Source organism: Camelina sativa, chromosome 6 (genome assembly GCF_000633955.1).
Source record: "Camelina sativa cultivar DH55 chromosome 6, Cs, whole genome shotgun sequence".
Classification (NCBI taxonomy): Eukaryota; Viridiplantae; Streptophyta; class Magnoliopsida; order Brassicales; family Brassicaceae; genus Camelina; species Camelina sativa.
Genome location: NC_025690.1, coordinates 3,962,572 through 3,982,719, shown reverse-complemented (window position 1 = coordinate 3,982,719; position 20,148 = coordinate 3,962,572). Strand labels below are relative to the sequence as shown.

Below are 20,148 nucleotides of genomic sequence, written 5' to 3'. Positions count from 1 at the left end.
ATTTTCTGTTATTATTTTGGTAAGTTTGGAATTTGTTACTTTGAAAGATAATTTTTTATTCAAAAAATATTTAGTTTTAGTAAATGAATAATCATATACCACTCGTTCAACATTTTCATTATTGTTCAAATTATGTATTATTTATCTACAGACTACAAGCATATTATAAATTTATAATGTTATATTCTATTAATTTTAATAGAATAATCACACAAAATTTGTGCACCAAACAAGAACAACACCACCGAACTCATTATTAAGATTTAAGACCGGTATATATATTAAAACGACGCTATGTAAGTTGATGGGCCTCTACAAGATAAATCAAGGCCTTTTTATTTTTAAAACGATGCCGTTGGAAGTAGTTTAACGGCCACCGACACGAACGTTGCCCAAACGACGCCGTGCCAATCGCATCCAAAGCTCTGAATAACGAAACCGAGCACTGATCTGCGTTCCCACGACGGAGAGAAGAAACGATGAGGAAGAGATGAAACGCGGTGGAACCAGACGGAAGCGATTGTTCGGGAAGACGACGATTCTTTTATCATCTGTGGTTTTCTTTATCGGTTTTGGTTTGTTGTTACTCACACTCCGTTCCGTGGATCCTAATTCGTCTTTCATCGATGACGACGACGACGACGCCGGTTCAGAATCCGAGGAGGCCGCGAGGTGGATCAATTCGTCTTCGATTGGAGATCCTAAGGTCGATGGAGGTAGGCTCTGCGCGACGGTAGAAGAGATGGGACGTGAGTTTGATGGTGGTTTCGTGGACCAAAGTCTCAGAGTTCGTGATGTCATCCGTCGCCATTTTCACATCAATGGTGAGACTCGATTCTTGCGTAGTGTTCATCTAAGTAAGATGATTAGTGTTTTGGCTAACGAAAGCAATAATTTGAAATCGGATTACTCTGATGTAACAAAGTGGGATGTGTATTTTGAATCTGCTTAGTCTATATATATTGATGAAGATGATTCTTGTGGTTTCCAGGAGCTTCAGCGATTCGTGAGCTGCCTCCAGAGCAATTTTGTCGACATGGTTATGTTCTGGGGAAGACAGCAGAAGCTGGATTCGGAAACGAAATGTACAAGATCTTAACTTCAGCAGCGTTGAGCATAATGTTGAACAGATCCTTGATCATTGGCCAGACCAGGCATATATTGGTTCTTTCTCAATCCTTTTTCTCTATTTCTTGGGAACTATATTAACTGATTCAGTTCCCTGAACTGTTTACTTTGCTTGTTGTGGTTTGTGTTATTTGTCTTGTTTATACTTATTTTGTTTCTCTGTTCGGTGATCTCTCAGGGGGAAATATCCTTTCGGTGATTACATTGCTTACTCCAATTATACACTTACCATGACTGAAGTGAAGCATCTGTGGCGACAAAATGGCTGCGTCAAGAAATACAGAAGGCGGCTTGTAATGAGATTGGATGATTTCGAGAAGCCGGCCAAGAGTAATGTCTTGTGCAGTAATTGGAAGAAATGGGAAGAACCGATAATATGGTCAGTGAGAATAAAACAGTAAACAAAAGATGTGATTTTGACTCCAATTTGTGGAGTGATAATCATTACTGAGCGTAGCATTTGATTTTCAGGTTTCAAGGCACTACAGACGCTGTGGCAGCTCAGTTTTTCCTCAAGAATGTGCATCCAGAGATGAGAGCTGCTGCATTTGAGTTATTTGGAGAGCAAGGGAACTCGGCGCCAACTGCAAATGTGTTTGGAGAGTTGATGATGAGTCTCATATCTCCCACGAAAGATGTGAAAGAAGCAGTTGACTGGGTTCTTCAGGAGACTGGAGATCCTGATATTTCAGTGCACATGCGAATGTTGATGAGCAAGTATGTTAAAACGCAAGTATGTTTTTCTTTTTTTCTCTCTAGATGGCTGACTAATCTTCCGTTCCATGATTTTCTCCAGATCTGTTAGACCTTTGCGTGCAGCGACAAACTGTCTAGGGAAAGCAATTAACAAACTTGGCATATCGAAACCGAGAGTGGTTATAGTGTCTGACACACCATCTGTTGTGAAAACTATCAAAACAAATATCAGCACAATTGCGGAGGTATTAAATGATCTATAAAACTCGCACTCGCTTGTAATCTATGCAACAAATTCTTCAGTTTCATTGTCGGCGAACTAAATCAGTTGCAATGGTTTGCAGGTTCTACATTTTGACTATAAGCTTTTCCGTGGTGATATCACCCAACGTGGCCGCGGATTACCAATGTTAGATTTCAGAATAAAGGATTGGGGTCCTGCACCGAGATGGGTTGCATTTGTAGATTTCTTCCTCGCGTGCCGTGCAAAACAGGCAGTGATCTCTGGTGCTAATAGGCGAGTCGGGACCACGTATGCTCAGCTGGTTGCTGCATTAGCCGCTGCAAATAGTCTCAGTTAAGACCTTATTTTAGTTTCCTCACACTTTCGTTTCTTTTCATTTCTTTCTTGTCATTTATAATACTCCTGGACTGTCATTAACTGGTTACTTTACAGAGGATGGTTCGAGTAACACGAGCTTTGCGTTCCTCAGCAGCTTCCAGAGCAATCTGTTAGCAGACGGTCTGAAAAACCAGGTGGGATGGGGACATGTCTGGAACCGATACGCTGGACCATTGAGCTGTCCAAAACAGCCAAACCAATGCGCCTTCACGCCACTCGCACCTCCCGGTTGGTGGGACGGTTTATGGCAATCTCCCATCCCACGAGACACTCGAAGGCTTGCTACTTTCGGCATTGAGCTTTCTGGGTTTGGTACGGTTAATGAAGACCGGTTCCACGCCTATTGTAGCACCAAGAAAGAGTACTTAAGCACTGTAACAATCATTTAGTGACCTTTTCAAATTTTTCCTGCTGTGTTGGTTTAATTAATGTAGTCACTGGTTTAGTTCCGCAAATCTGTTTTCTCCTCTTCAATTGAACCGGCCATATTAGAACAGTTCTAAATAACCGAATTCAAACCGAAGTTAGCTAACCGAAATCTAGTCAACATAGAACATACACTGGCGCCTTTTGGTTCAGTATGGTTTTTTAATTATCTAAAAAACTAGTATTGGACCCGTACGAATTCGTACGGGAACAAAGTAATTTTAAGATCAAGTATCAAAAATCAAACATGAAATAGAAAGATAATTATTGTTATTTTGGTTTCTTCTCAGTTTATATTATCGTTTTCTTGATATATATACTTCAGAAATGATGCGAGTTATGAGGCAAATAAAGTATATATGTAACAATGAAAGAGTAAAAGAATTTAAAAAATAATAATAATACAGAGATACAATTAGAGTAAAAAAACCTATTTTGTTATATACAAAAATGAAATAATTAATCTTCCTTCGATCCTAATTGACACATGCATGATGCATATATGGATCAATTTCTTCTTCTTGTATTTTCTATTCATCTTTTTTTTTTATAAAACCAATTATCAGATTTTTTTTTTTTTTTTTTTTTGAACATACCCAATTATCAGAATAACTCCGTCTTTTCCAACGACATTCAATACTAACGTTTGGATCGGATGACTTTATATTAGTTTTGTTTCCTTGCCTTTTCATATTTTGCCGTTATGTGCTGTTTGGCCACACTTTAGCCAGGAAATCAATTTTCCATTCACACCGTAACTAATAATAACCCACCTGTAAGAAGTAAACATATAGTTACTTAGTTAGATGAGTATATGAAGGCCAAAGGTATATCTCTTACTTTTGTTACAAAAATACGGAATGAGAACAATGTAATGCAAATCTCAATCAAATAATTTACTAACTTAATTACAAAACTTTATAGTATAAATATATAAGTTAGCACGTGGACTCTATTGATCCTGGAAAACCCAGATTTTAAATCTTCGTAAGTCACATGATAGTTGTCTTATGGAAACATATGAGTTTTGAAATATGAAACTACACACATTAATATGCTCAAATATTCTACATGAGCATTTGCACAAATATTCAAGTAAGCATTTTGAATAACAAACAAAAGATTAAGATTGGAAGTAGTACTACTTTCAATCTTTCATCGTATTCACCAACCCTCGCTACTTTCCATTCATGTTCTTGTGATGCATCTTAGTTAGTTTAGGAAACAAATATATATCCAGTAACATTATCTTGTTAGCTTGAATTATATCTCCATGACACAAAGAAATCAAGCTATGCTTAGATTTTTCTACTTGAATAAGAACTTATAATCATGGAATCAACTCGATCATCAGATTATAGATTATAAATTCATAACCTTAGTCCATTCCCATTTTGGACGGAAAAAACACACAAATATCATATTTTTACTACTACCAGATTTCAAATATTCACACACCAGAAATTTGTATGAGTAAATAACCATGTGAGATGACTATCGGCAACACCATCTTCAACCTGAGCATGTAAACCGGAAGAAGAGAATTAATATGCCATAAAGAGAGAAAATGAATTGGAATAAAGAGTACTCATATAATCCTGGCACATGATACATGAGAAATAGAAGGAAAAAAAAAAGCTATTTCATAAAGAACACTCAAGTTAGACTGCTCTGAGCAATCCTAAAAGTAATTTGTTTTCCACACATGCTTGAATTCGATCGATCACCCTATCCACAAAATAACTTATTGTAGTAATATTTCTTTTATTAAAAGGCCTATTATGTAACACGAAATTTATAACTATTACAACACTAATGTTGATGTACCTTTGCATTCACAAGAATTGCCTCTGAGAATAATTCGAGGTTTATCTTTTGGATAAAAATTCCATGTCCTTGATATTAGAGCTCTGAGAGAGGGGTATAATCCAGAGGCATCTTGAAACAATGATTTTTCTATCTTAACCTATGAATGAAAGTATGATGAACAAACAAACAAACATAGGCTAAGATGATCAGATGCAGTGCAGGGTGTTTCAATACCCTTATGATGTTGTAGCATAAAAGATGTTAATCCATAAAGAGTGTGATGTGTAAGCAGTCAAGATGTGATCAATGCATTCAAGTTAAGCCAAATATCAAGTTGATTTATTTCTAACAACCTAATGACAATAATAAATTGCAGAGTGTAAATCTACTAAGAACATATACTAAATGCAAGATATATAGTAACTGAAACAAAGGTGAATGCAATGAAACAGGAATGAAACTAGGAAGATGCAGAACTCTGGAAAGGAGCTCGACCTAATACTCGGTCGAGTGCATGGTCGAGTGGAGGGTCGAGTGGACTTCCGGATGAAGAACAGAGACAGAACAACAATCAAAACAGAGCAAAATGAAAGTAAATCAAACAGCAGGCAAATAACAATACTTGAACAGGGAAATCAATAAACAAGGAAAGGTTCTAAGGATGGATTCATGGGCTGGGCTCAAGTTATGGTTATCTAAATTGATCAACAAACCTCAATCAACAATAACCTATCTCTAGACAATGATCTTCTAATACTTGTTAATCCATTCTCATGACAATAACAATCAAGCTTAGATACTCTTACACCTAGTTCTCACTAGTTATTACATATAAAAGCAGACATTAAACAACCATATCATCAATGTCAAAAATCACTTTAAACATCTAATCTCTTAGCATGCTTCATGATAATCTTTAGCATTAGCCTTATCTAGCAACTTAAACATTGATGTGATGCTAAGGAGCTTAAGATCTATCCTTACCTTCTCAGTATAAGGATAGTATAGAGCATATCTAATCTAGAAGAGATGTATAACAATAAAGCTTGATCAGTTTAAGCAACCATAACTATTACCCAGCCTAATCCATCCCTAAGATCTCTACACACTACTAAGAATCACAAAACATGATGAACAAAATCATAAACCCAGAAATCAATGAAACTTGCATGATTAGAAAGATAAGATGAAGATCTACAACTTTGTTCAAAGAAATAAACTTAGATTCTCAATACCCAGAAAGTTACAGAAGCAACAAAGTATGAGAATCTAAGGAAAAAGCTTAAAAGTGGCTGATGATGTAAACGCAAAAGCTAAAATCCCAAAAGGGTAAAAAGTAGGTTTTTGTGATATTTTTCCTCTGTAAAGTGGCTTATTTGCGGCCATAGAGTACAATATGTTTATATAGGAAGGAAGGGAAGCCCTAAAATGGCTAGAAGACAAAATAGAGAGGCGGCTCGGTCAGCTCGACCATGTGCTCGGTCGAGTGCATGGTCGAGTGGTTGGTCCATCACGTAGCTCGAGTCTTCGATCTGGGATGACATCTTTTCAGTCAAATCAGGATAACTGTTGACATACACCTCCGATTGACTTGAAAAAACCGGTATTGGAAAGGTAACTAAATTTTCTACAATTCTCGTGAAGAAGGCGGAAGCTTAATCGCAACAGAAGATCTTCATTTGAATGGATCTTTGAGGAGCTCGTTATGAATCCGACCACGTACTCGACTGTGTGCCTGCTCGAGTGGTATGGTCGAGTGCCTTTTTTTCTCTTCCTGAGACGTGAAATCCTCTTGTTTAGCTCCAGAAATAACACCAAGTCCTTCCTTATACTTTTAGAGCTCCATAACACCTAATAATACTCCAAATGCACAAATGTATGCAATGCATGCTTCTAAACATCGTAAATGCATATTTGGACAGAAATAGCTATAAAACTTAAGGAAACACTTCTATATGATGCAAAACATGAGCTAAACAAGACCTAAACTATGGTAATATATAGTGGCAGCACATCTTCAACCTGAAACAATAGAAATCAGAATTAATATGAATTCAAGAAAAAAGTAATGGATATGAACAAAAGCTTAAGGATTTACCTCCCTGACAATTGTAGTTTTTAAAGGGATTTGGCTTTGTGAATTTGAAAGAGGTTTTAGTGGTTGATCAAACAGAGGATATGGATTTGGTGGTGAATTGGTCCGAAAAGAAAAGTGGTTTGGTGGTGCTTTTTGTGTTTAGAGAAAATTGAAGAGGATTTCTATAGAAGATGGGATTTGTTGTAAACCACCATGAACGTGCATCTCTTGGTGGGAGTAAAATTAGGAATGATTTTTAGTTGTGTTTCTCGTGTAAGAGGAAGATGAAAAGGGAGATCAAACTTGTTTTGATGCTTGGCTTAGGGTTATATATCTTGTGGGCTTAATCCAAATATATATATATTTTTTTGACAACGATCCAAATATATTATTGTAAATGAAAAAGATCCATTTATTCTATCGTAAGTTTTTTTTCTTTTAAAGATTTTTATTAACCATGATCATTTGTTTTTTTGTTAATTAAAAAAAGTCTGATGTGGCCAGTGGTGGATCTAGCCAAATTTGTCACCAGGTGCAAAAAACTATAAAATTGGAACATAGAGAGCGTCGAACCCATGACCTCATTTTTATTATGGTGTATCCCTACCATTATGCCACTTTAACTTTAAGAATTTATACATAAATTAAACAATTTATAGTTTCATATGGTACATATGCCCTACCTTTGGATAAAGTGGTTCCGCCCCTTGATGTGGCTTATCCTTATTGGACAGGTGACTTATGCTTTATAGTATAAAGGATTGACATCCAACCCGCAACACACAACTGTCAAAAGAAAAGAAAAAAAACAATACAACTGTTGTGGTCGGTTGATGAACAAAAATAAATAATTATGTAGAGATGGAAAGATATACTTCAGTTACAGAAAGAATATATTTTATGAACTTATAACTCATGTTGCATAAATTTATTAGTCTTGATTTTACTCTCCATTGTATTTACATTTTTCAGGATAAACCTGTACTAGTTACAACAAACTTCTAAACTATCTATTCGATTTGATTAGAAGATGCACTCATATATGTTTTCACCAATTCCTACACACCATCAATATTTGATACTAAATGCTCTAAAACAAACTTGCATGCGTCTTCGGATTGATTTGAGTATCAGACAAAAAAAAGTGGGATGAAATCTTATAAGTTATAACTCATGTTAAATTACATGAATTTATATTGACCTGAAGTTCGATTTTTTTTCATTTCACAATCTTTCCTTCGAATTTATTTAACATTTCATTAATTTTTCTGAATTAAAAAATTCACAATACCGCTAGATTGTTTATAACGTCTGGTTCTTAGATTTTATTCCAAATACATGGCAAATATGACCATTTAACCTTCATTTTCATGATATCTTTGATTATAATCGTTCATATCTTTTAAAATAACCATACATAAATTTATTTTTCCTGTTTATTTAGCGCGCGAAAACTTGAAATTCAAATTTCCGTGAAAAAATAGTTAAATAATTTTATAGTCCAATAGATATCACAAGTGTGGGGCTTAATTAAAGGATAGACTTCCTATAAACTTTTTAACATCATAGAATATTTACACTCAAATAATAAATAATTTTTATATCTCAGACGAACATAGTAAATATGATAAGTAATCTGGTGCAACGTATACCAATGTAATATATGTAAGCCCATGCTTACTTTGTGGATTACGTGTCTTCCCTTACGTTTACCCTATCAAAAACCCTTCAATCAAAACTTTGATTTCCCCTTCTATAATCCAATCTTATCTCTAATCCCCAAATATTACATAAACCCCTCTCGTTTCTAATCCAATGCTCATCCCTTCTCTCTATTCCTTATCATCATAATTTCATCGAGAATCATCCCCAAAACTCAAAAATGTTAGTCGCGTTTTGGGGGATTTGTATGATTCCTCATCTCTGTCGTCATCGTGTCTGAATCTCAATGTTTGTTCGTTACTAAGCCCTATTGATATAAAATCCATAGAGAGTGTGTGTGTGTGTGTGTGGTGGTGTGCATCTTACTTTCTCGATCGTGTTTTGGTTGTTTTTCCTTGTGACTGATTCCGAGAAAACATGGTGACATGCCTTTGTTTTGAAATCGGTCGAAAAACGAAACTGAAAGACAATTCTGATAAGAAATCCAAACGTGACAAGTCGCCATCATCAACACCGTCTCCTGGTTCCTCTCACTTCCTCTAATCACTGTTCATTAATTGATTAATCTTGAGATTAGTCAAATCTTTAATTAATATCATTGATTAGCTTATTGAGTAAATGCTACCGAGTTTTATAGTAACGGATTATCTAAGTCACTGTTCAAAGATTTGTTTGTTTGGTTGATTATAATGTCTCTCTTTAATTAATGCAATCATATCTAAATAATAGAGTCACTCATTTGTGTTGTTTTGTTTCTTTAGCCAGACCAGAACGAGTTTCAGAAACAGTGCTAGATGTTGAAAACAGATGTCGGATTTTCTCACACCAAGAACTCGCCACCGCGACAAATAACTTTAGCGATGAATCTTTGATCGGAAGAGGTGGATTCGGAACTGTGTATAAAGGAAGGCTAGACACTGGAGAGGTAAAAAAATTTGTGTGGTTGCTCTTGTCATTGTAAAACAGTGAAATATCTAAACTGTTTGTTATTCTTTTTGTGTTGTTGTTTGGTCATAATTCAAGGAAATAGCTGTTAAAATGCATGACAATAATGGTGGTGGTCAAGGAGACAAAGAGTATCTAGTGGAAGTCCTAATGCTCTCGATCCATCACCACGATAACCTAGTGCATTTGTTCGGCTATTGCGCTGAGAACAATCGAAGATTCGTTGTCTATGAATATATGCCTCGTGGATCAGTAGAAGATCATATCCACGGTAAAAAAAAAAAAAACTACACCTGAAACAAGAAAGTCAATAGGGAAGAGATTTATTAAAGTCTTTAAAACCTGTTCTTGTTTGTGTGTTTTGTCAGATCTCAAAGATGATCAAGAGCCTTTAGATTGGAACACAAGGATGAAGATAGCTGCAGGAGCCGCTAAAGGGTTAGAGTATCTTCACAGAAAAGCAAATCCTTCCGTGATATACAGAGATTTGAAACCTTCAAACATATTGTTAGACCATGAGTATAAACCGAAGCTCTCTGATTTTGGACTTGCTAAGTTTGGTCCGAGTGAAGGTAGGTCTCATGTCTCTACTAGAGTTATGGGAACTCATGGGTATTGCGCACCAGAGTATGCTAGCACCGGGAAGTTGACGCAGAAATCTGATATCTATAGCTTTGGAGTCGTTTTGTTGGAGCTTATCTCTGGACGCAAAGCTCTTATGCCCTCATGCGATTGCGTGGATTCTCAAAGTCGCTATCTTGTGCATTGGGTAACGCTCTGAATCTGATTTTTGCTTAAGGAAAGATTAGTCTTTAATATCACCATTTAACAGTTTTGCCTCTTTTTGACTTAATTATGATCTTTATATATATATCGTTATTTGCTATTCTTTGGAACTAATGATATATATGATATGAAATATGTTTTATTATGCCCTTAATGCTGTGATTTTGATGATGACAGTGTTACATGTTTCTTCTTTTTTCTTAACAGGCACAAACGTTGTTCTCGGGTGGCCATATTGAGCAGATTGTAGATCCAAAGTTATCAAGAAAAGGTGGTTTCTCGAAAAAAGCTTTGAAAAGAACTCTTCAAGTGGCCATGATGTGTCTATTTGAAGACCCAAACGCTAGACCATTGATCACCGAGGTGGTGAGTACTCTAGATTACATTGTTGAGTACCAATCGATGAGAAGGACGACTAGGCGTGGACAAAGAGGAGATACGGAGAGGGCGGGGACATCGAGTTCACAGGATGAGATGACGAGGATGTTGAATGTTCTTGCAGGAAAAAGTGACCCTCTTGAGAGAAGGAGAGTCGTGGATGATGCTAAGTCTTGGGCTGATGACTGGAGGAAGAAGGGCTCTCAGTCAACAGCGGCGAGTCCTTCACAGTGTTGAAAGATGAAGAAATCTGTTATTTGCTTAGTATTTTTCTCTTCTTTAATGACTTTGAAGTTGCTTAAGGTTGACATTTTAAAAGCTTTTTTTCTGAACTTAAATTGACTCACATTTTATAGTCTTCTGTTTATGGAAGGACAATTGATTTGGTTCGATTATTTTAGTTTTTGCATAATGGTTTTCTTTTGTTCACAAAACTAGATTTTAATTGGTGGTATATAGCGGGAGTTCTATTTTTAACAATCATTAAAAAGAATATATGTTGTATTTTTTTTGTATCTGATTTAATACGTTTTCATATTTAGATTCTATAATTTTAGATGAATTGTATTTTTCTTTTGTGTGTTTGGTACCAGTTAGGAGTGACATAATACATCTCGTTAACTCATTTTATATCAGACTAAAATATTTTGTTTATTTTAGTAGACCATCGCGTAAATTAAAACACTATAATCATATTTATGTAAACTCTAACCCGCTGCATAATATGATATGCAAAAATTTATTTTTAGCAAGTAAAAAGTATCTAAAATATTTAAATTATTGATGCTAATTTTTTTAGAATTATTTTAGGTTTGCTTTTTGGATATTACAAATAATAACTTCAAATTTTTTGATATTTATTCTAATGATAAGAGTTTAATTATGTAAGTCTTACCAAAAAAAAAATTATTTTGCCAAATGTATTTCTAAATGAAGAATAGATAGATAGATTAATTTTTTTTTATGTGGGTTTGGAACCTGATGATTGACACATCAACGATACCACTATCACTAAACTAAATGTTAAGTGGTTGTTTATGGAATTTACAAGAGCTAAAATGAAAAAACGATTATTTGTGTCTTTTTTCCTGATTTCGATACAATGTTAGTTAATTAGTTTAGCTTGATTTTAGGTTGGATGCAATTAAGTTTGCTTTTCAAGTTTCCATAATTTAGTAATTACTATATTTATGGTTATTAGACCACCAATACCCGTACATAAGTGCCGAGACTTTGAGAACTCTTTATGTGAGTTCCAAATAATACACATCCCTTATATATTACTGCCTCGGTCTCATATGATGTTTTGAGATATATTTTTTTTCCACAAAGATTGCTGTTTTGTAAACTTCAAAAAGTAATCATTGAAAAGATTTAAAATTTTGAATTGTTATTGGTTTTAAATTAAATAATATCTCTTTAATCAAAGAAAAAAAATATATTTAAACTCAGTAATCATTGTTTTCTTAAAATGTGTAAAAGCTTCTAAACATCAATCTTTGTGAGACAGACGAAATAAAAGAGAAGCATTCTCACACAAAATGCTGATGTATCGCATTCACAGAGCTCTAAATACCATTTCCTTTATTTGTCATCAATTTTTTTATAATATTTACATTTATATACCATTGTATTTTTCCAAAAATACAATTAATACCTAAAATTAAATTTTTATATTCTCTTTCTAACTTAATTATATCCTTTAATTACATTTTCAGAAAATCTTTAAAATAAATTTTAAAAACTCTTTGTTCATATGATATGATAATACAAGATTGATATTACAATAATTCTCATGAGTTAAATTTTAATTATTATAAAAATTAGATATATATATTTTTAATATATACTACACAATTGAATTTTAGATTTCAAGTACCAATACATATAATAGATTTTGTGAATAAAAATTACGTAAAAATATTTAATAATTATTTTATACTGCACTATGTGCGGGTTGTTACCTAGTTTTTCTTTATAAGTAGTTCATATTTATTTATAGTGATTAAGATCAGTTCATATGTGAAAGATCTGAATATTTCAATTCAATAGATCTATCTCAGTCCCAGTTTCATATCTGAGCTAAAGATGTAATACATAGATCAATTCAATAACAATTTCGACACGAAACCACTTAGAGGATGTTAATGGACTTATTATATTTCCAACAAGCTCAGAAACATAAGATTTGGCCCACATAATACAAGGATAAGCTTCATTTACAAAAGGAGGTCAATCTAGTTCTACACTGAATTTTAGGTCCAATTGCTTTAGGAGCTTCCAGAATTATGTTTGGAAACCAGGAGTTGTTTCTACTAAGCAAAAGGGAAGAAATGATACAGCCCATGTTGTTTCTTGTCACCAAATCAGATCAAGGAGTCAAAGAGAGAAAATCAAAGAAACACAGATTAATTCAAGAGATTGTGGGCAAGGAGAGCAGGTGAAATTCTATTGGAAATGATATCTATCAAGTCCTGTCCATTTTGAGTCTATACAAGCCCAGGAAAACCCAAAAGAATCACTTTATTTTGTGGTCAAAGAGGAGTGACGAAGATAGAGTTCAAGAGTCACCTTGGGAAGAAAAACTTCAAGAGTTAGGTCTTTATTAAATTATATATATCTTTATTGTCTTTAGTTTCAAGAATAAATAGATTTTAACCCGTGGTAGAAAATCCATTTCGTCCCACATATGAAATATTTTTCCATCTTGTAACCGTGGTTTTAATACCTATTTGAGAATATATATTTTAGTCCAACAAAAAAAAATATGTAAGAGATTTGGATCTGCACGTCGTTCAGTTTGCTTTCATCAAATTTTAATATGTTTGAAATAACAATCGCTTTAGATGGACACGATAACGAAGCAAAATCGAGTGTGAACCGGATTAGTGATAAGCAAAATTAATTTCTATAAAACTCATGAACTATCAAACTGGATTAAAAAAAAACAACCCAAAATACATTAGAACTTCTTGAACCGGATGACCTAAATATAGTTGTCAAGCGGGTCAAACCCGTCCACTTATACTATTTTAATTTTGGATGAAAATATTTTTTTTCTTACAATCCATTTGATACCATAAAATATTTTTTTATTTAATTTTATGATTTTGTAGTATTTATATATCATTTATCAGTTTTTGTATAAGAATATCAGTGTAAATAGAGGTTAAATTAGAAAGAACTATAATTATGTATTTTCTGTGAAAATTAATAGTATTTATTATTGAATTTATGTTGGTTTAATTAGAAATACCTATAAATTATGTGTGTTTTAATTGTATTTTTATTAAGCTCAGCTTTGCTAAAAGATATATATTTATAAAATACATCTAATAATTTATATTTATTTGAATTAAGTTTTTCTAATAAATTTTCTAAATTGAAATATGACTGACTATTTTGTTTAATACATAATTGTCTATGTAATGTAAATTTGTCATAAGTTATAATGAAATGCCAAAAAAGTGGTTTACTATGTTTAGAAAAAAAATAACAATCTAGATAATTATATTTGAATAGATTAAGATGGGAAAAAGGGGTTTGGCCGGTTCTTATCTTTGTTCGTTGTTGATCGGCTTTATACCGATTGTCGGTTATTGTTTCTTTACCTGGTGGAGTCTAGTTCCTTCCGGTTTCTTCTATAATTTTTGTACTTTGTTTTGCTTTTGCCAAATAATCTCATCGGATCTATGGTTAGTGATGACGCTTTGTCATACCCGTTACGGTGGTTCTTCTCAGCCTAAGTCCTTTGAGTTTCTTTTTCTTAGATCTGTGTCGGTTCTTGTCTCTTGAAGATGGGTTTTGCCAGATCGGTTTCTTATCAACTCGGTTTGCAGAATCGTTTCAAAAAGATTTCGATATTTTGTTGAAGAGACTTTCTCACTGGAATCGGCGCTCAACGGCTAAGGTTGTTGCCGAAAATCTTTTGATTACTCATCCGTGATAGATATCACTTAAAGACAAATCTCGGCGAGAACGACAGTTGCAATTATCTCATGGAGACCCGATAACAATTTGATCGCATAGGTAAGAGAATTTCAAAGTTATTATTTTAGTAATTATCGTTTATTTTCATCAAACTGAATATTTATTTGCGAATAAGAGTTTGATATGGAAATATATTTCTACGTTGCATCTCTCAAATGATAATTTTAGATCTCCTCATCGATCTCCAATCTCGCCTTCTCCAGTACTACTGGATTGCTCGGTAAATCTCGCCATCGCCCACTCAAGTGTTACCATAGAGATTTCAGTCCCAGCTAGCATTTTCTCCTTCACAACAAATCGGGCAAAAATTGAATCATAATAGAATATCTTCCATACATAATAGAAGTGTGGTTAAATATATAATTGTTTCTGTTTAGATATTGATTATGCTGTATTTCTTTAGTTTAGTTGGAATGGTATGTAAAATATTTAGGAAACAAAATTTAAAATAATATTATTTTTGGAAATTTTGTAGGAATTATTAACTTTGTAAATAAATTTTTAAATAAGTACAAATAAAATGGTAGAACCAAAATGTACGTAAAAAATATATATATAGATTAATATTTGACTTTGTTACTAAATTTTTTATCTTTTTATAAACACATGTAATCTTATTTGACAAATCAATCAATCCAATAAATCTTTTATCTTTTATTAAGAGTGGTAAATTCATTTGTTCCTTTCGAATTTGTTCTTTCTTTTTCGTGGGTTACATCAAAGAGTTCTCTTTGGTGGGTTACATTAAAGAGTTCTCCTTGAAGGGTTACATCAAAGAGTTTTCGGTATATCAAGTGATTCTGCCGCACTTGATGTTTTCATTCATTAGCTGAGGATTGAAGAATCGTTACAAGAGAGTCTAAGGCATAAGGATTTTCGGAATTCGTCTTACGCCTTGTCACCTGTCTCCGCAAAGCTTCTTTCTAAAGTTCCACCGCCTTGCTTTGTTGGTTTGTTTTAAGAGAGTTTGGGGCATAAAGGTTTTCAAGTTCATCTCACGCCTTATCATCCAGCTTCGCGAGCCTTCCAAGTTTTAAATTATCAGTCTACCTACATTAGAGCGTTGATTCCTTGGGAGAATCACATCATCTTTTGTGATGATTGAAACTCATATTTTTGTGGTGTGTGAAATGGATGATATGATGATGAACAATGATGAAAGCAAGGTGTTTCAATTCCCCTTATGCAGTTGTAGTATAAGAGGTGTCAATCCAATCTGAGTGTTTGCAAGCAATCAGGATGTGCATATATGTCTAAGTCAAGCCAGATGTAAAGGTTGTTTGTCACTAACAATCCTATGATGAAATGTAAAATGCAGAAAGTAAAACTACAAGAACTAGGAGCTAAATGCAAATGGAACAGAATGACTATGACAATTATGAAGCTAAAACAGAAATAGAAACTATGATAATGCAAGTATTGAACTAATGCAAGGTAAGTAATGAACATGATACTAAATGAAAGCAACAGAAATGCAACTAGAGTGAAACAGGACAAACACTAATCATAAACACAAGTTCTGGGTTGGAACTCGAGCAAGCACTCGATCGAGTGTAGATCGAGTGCAGGGTCGAGCTGGACAAATACGCAAAACAGAGCAACACAAGAAAAACAGAGCAATACCAAAACGAATCAAACAACGATCAAACAACAGGATTTAAGCTAAGAAATCAATAAACAAGGAAGGAAGGTCTTGAAGAGGTATTCATGGGTTGGACTATGATTGAAGTCATTTAACTTGGTCAACAAATCTCAACAAACTTGAGCTAATCTCTAGACATATATTTCTAAGACATGTTTAATCCACTCTCATGGCAAGAAACAATCAAACTCATGCATTTCTAGACGTGTTCTCACAAAGTAAAGAATCTACACAAGCAGGCATTAAGCAATATGTCAAAAATCAAACAAGACTTCTAATCTCTTAGCAAGCCTAATGATAGTCTCTAGATCTAGCCTTATCTATGCTCCTTAGACATTGGTGTGATGCTAAGAGGCTTGAAATCAGATCCTACCCTCTCAGATATAGGATCAGCATTAAGAACATCTAGCCTAGAAGAGATCTACAACAATCAAGCTTGACCAAATCAAACAAACCTCAAACACAACCCAGCCTAACCCATCCTCAAGATCCTAAGCAACTACTCACAAGCATACATGATGAACATCAAAATCATAAACCCAGAAAATACTGAAACTTGCATCATTAGAAAGATAAATCAAAGATCTACAATATTGAAGAAAGAACCAAACTCAAATTCTCAATATTAAGAAAGTTATGAAACCAACAATATTGAAGAATTTAGTCTTTTTCTCCTTTTAAAAGAAGTACAAGATCTAAGAAAATAAAAGTGCAAAAGGAATAATTCTAAAAAAGGTAAAAACTAGGTTTTTGACTCTCTAAAAAGCTGGACTCTTTTGGTGGCTGCAGGTACAAGCCCTTATATAGAAAATGTAGTGGAAGCCCTAAAAACGCTAAAAGACAAAATAGCCAGGCGGCTCGACCAACTCGACCTGGTGCTCGGTCGAGTGACCGGTCGAGTTGGCTCCTCTTGTGCTCCTCCCACTCGGTCGAGTCCCTCTCAGCACACGGTCGAGTGTCTGGTCGAGTGGGCAGTCGAGTTGGACTCCGGACCTTGGTTCTTCAGCCTTAGCTCTCTTGCTTTCTCCTCATGATTGCTTCACTTCTCCTCAGCATTGCTTCCATGCTCCTTAAGCTCCAAAATCACCTGTTTATGCATGAAAAGATGCAAATGCAATGCAACTAAACTCTAATGCAAGAACAGTCCTAAAGCTATGCAATAATGGTCAAAATGGATAGCAAAAGATGCAAAAGATGTGAATATATTAAGAGAAAACAGGGTAAAATATATGAACATCAACACCCCCAAACTTAGTCTTTGTTTGCCCTCAGCTCCTAAAGCTTGCAAATAGACCAACTAGAATCAATGTCCAAGTTACTAGTACTATGATGCAAGTTGAATGAGCTGTACTTAAAGATTTTAGACAAGCATATCACAACCTTTACTGATTTGAGCCTTAGATGTCCACATGCATTCAAATCAACTATTTCCTTTAACATTCATTAATCAAGAACATGAATCAATTCTATGCAATGCTTAAACTCATTTGGATTGGTAGTAAAAGGTTTAGAGACAATGATGGTCTTTCTTTAGAGTGGAGCTTATCAATATCAAGATTCTCTCATAAAAATGGATTGAGCTTTAGAAGAATGCTAAAGGTAAGAACACTTAGACACATACAAGAACAAAACATTGTCTACCCAAAGGCATCCAAAGTGTTTATCCTATCAATCTAAACTCAATTGATCCTAGTGCTACCCTTTAACTTCTTCTCATCTCTTTCACCCTTTTCTCTTTTGATTTTAAAGTCTTAGGAGAGGTTTCTTATTTGATATTTCTAGTGGAATGGGAGATTCTTACTTATTTGCTATAGTTTTCTTTTTCTTCTTATTCTTAAGACATAAAAACATTTTGCTATACTCTTCTTTTTCTTTCTTTCTTTTCTTTGACTGAAACCATCTTTAAACAATATCATACTTCCCATTCTTTCACTAGACTTTGATTTTACTTAAACACATTCCCCTCCTAAAGACTCTAACCTTTTCTTTCTCTTTTCCTCTTTTCTTTTTTTTTTCTTTTTCAAACAACCAAATCCCAAACCCAACAATGAAATCACCTAGTCCTATCTAGTTTGGAAAATGCAAACTAGAACTACACAAGGCATTATTCTTGTCAGTTCAAACCTAACACTTTCTACCAAACTCAATCCCAAAATAGGCCTTACACACTCAAGAATAAACATGGCTTGAAAGAAGGGTTCGTTAAGGGTATTGGAAACTGATTTTAATGTCTTAATCAGCTACTTGGATCACCAAGAGTGGTAAAAAGGAGAAAGATGATCCAAATATGTATATGATATACATGAGTTTAAAGCAATGCACACATTGATATTTAACAATCAATATTAAGTTCTTATAAGTAGGAAATGACATCAAATCACAACATGCTTCAATTTAGACCAAATGCAATGCATGAATTCAAGGCTTGGTTCAATCTTATGCTTCTAACCACTCAACTAGCATCAAAGTACTATTAACTTGGGCATTGATCCTAGTCTAGTGAATAAAACAAGCTAACAAGGCAAAACTCATCATGGATCCTTAATGCAAATATTATACAATCCTACATGAAACATGCTAAACAAGATGCTATTATGCAATGCAAACTACATGAACACTCTTTTTTTATAAAGATTTTTGCAAAAAATTTCAAATTTTTAGGGTTTTTCTATGCCTTAGATGCTATGCAAATACTAACATGATGATGCTAAAAATTTGAAATAAGAAAACAAAACACAACATCAAATGCTATCTCAAACCCTCTCCCAAACTTAAATCACACAATCCTCTGTGTGAAAAAAATTTGTAAGAGGATTCAAGACCAAAAACAAAACACAACATCAAATGCAATGGTATTTACAAGGGAAGGTGATTGTGGTACCTTAAGGATTGGAGAAGAAACTGTCCACATCCTCTTGCATGCTGTCAAAAGTGTAGTTGGGGTCTTGTTGATGACTTGGAGGTAGAGATTGGGGCAGCTCGACGATGGAAATCGACCAGGACTAGGTCGAGTACGTGCTCGAGTGGGGGGGTCGAGCTGGCTGCCGAGTCTTCTTTTCATCTTCTATTTGGCCTCCCTTGCTTCCCTGATCATGAAAATACCAAAACAAAAATCAAAATACCAAAAACCTTAAACAATATGTACATGGATACCTTAGGGACTTCCTCCCTAGTGAGCTTGTTTAGAGTCACTAAGCTTGACTTTTGATGCCTGTTCAGGCTTGGTTTGGATTCCAAGGAGGTGATGAAATCCCCCCTGGTTCTATTTGATAACCTTGGTGCTGTTTCTTGATCACTACCTCCTTAACATTTGAGCTTTGCTTCTTCTTAAACTTGAGTCTTGGTCTTGCCTTCTTCAAAGACCTCTTGTTGAGCTGAACTTGAAGATCCTTCACCAGATCAGTCAGCTCTTGAACTGAACCCTTAAGATGTTGAACTGATTCCTCATGAGATGTGACCTTAGCTGTTGAAGTCTCTTCTTCTCTCAAAACCCCAAAATCAGCCTTATCTTCAATCTTAAATGGTTGACCTCCAATGGTTGGTAGGTTAGATGGATTTGTAATTTCAAATTTCATGGTCAAACCTTCAGATATGTTCACCCTTATCAGCCCCTCCTTAACATTAATGATTGCTCCTGCTGTGGCAAGGAATGGTCTCCCAAGCAAGATTGGATCCTCTACCTCCTTATCCATCTTTATTATGATGAAATCAGTGGGAATTCTTGCCTTGCCTATCTTGACTAGGACACTCTCCAATTTACCAACTACATCTTTGTGTGAACCATCAGCTAGACTTATGTAGAGATTGCTTGGCTTGAATTCAGTGTGTCCAAGCTTTTCTGCTATAGAGTAGGGCATGACACTAACAGATGCTCCAAGATCACACAAGCATTTGTTGAAGTGAAGGTAGCTGATGGAGCAAGGTAGATTGAATGGACCTGGATCTTCAAGTTTTGTTGGTACAATAGCTGTCCCAATCTCTTCTTGA

The 20,148-nt window shown here is 34.6% G+C and overlaps 2 protein-coding genes and 1 long non-coding RNA gene across 3 annotated transcripts; all 3 read left to right on the top strand.

Moving 5' to 3' along the window:
* On the top strand, window positions 360-2,901 carry LOC104790341. Its single transcript, XM_010516071.2, has 7 exons — window positions 360-824; window positions 992-1,154; window positions 1,307-1,507; window positions 1,600-1,845; window positions 1,925-2,069; window positions 2,169-2,400; window positions 2,501-2,901. Exons 1-7 carry the CDS (start codon window positions 491-493, stop codon window positions 2,833-2,835), a joined length of 1,656 nt encoding a protein of 551 aa, XP_010514373.1. The 5' UTR covers window positions 360-490; the 3' UTR covers window positions 2,836-2,901.
* On the top strand, window positions 8,838-10,838 carry LOC104790340 (serine/threonine-protein kinase CDG1-like). The gene is made up of 5 exons (XM_019246275.1): window positions 8,838-8,943; window positions 9,182-9,345; window positions 9,444-9,545; window positions 9,622-10,134; window positions 10,359-10,838. Exons 1-5 carry the CDS (start codon window positions 8,838-8,840, stop codon window positions 10,764-10,766), a joined length of 1,293 nt encoding a protein of 430 aa, XP_019101820.1. The 3' UTR covers window positions 10,767-10,838.
* LOC104790339 lies at window positions 14,042-14,997 on the top strand. The gene is made up of 2 exons (XR_768677.2): window positions 14,042-14,558; window positions 14,688-14,997. It is a non-coding gene; the product is annotated as an uncharacterized LOC104790339 (long non-coding RNA).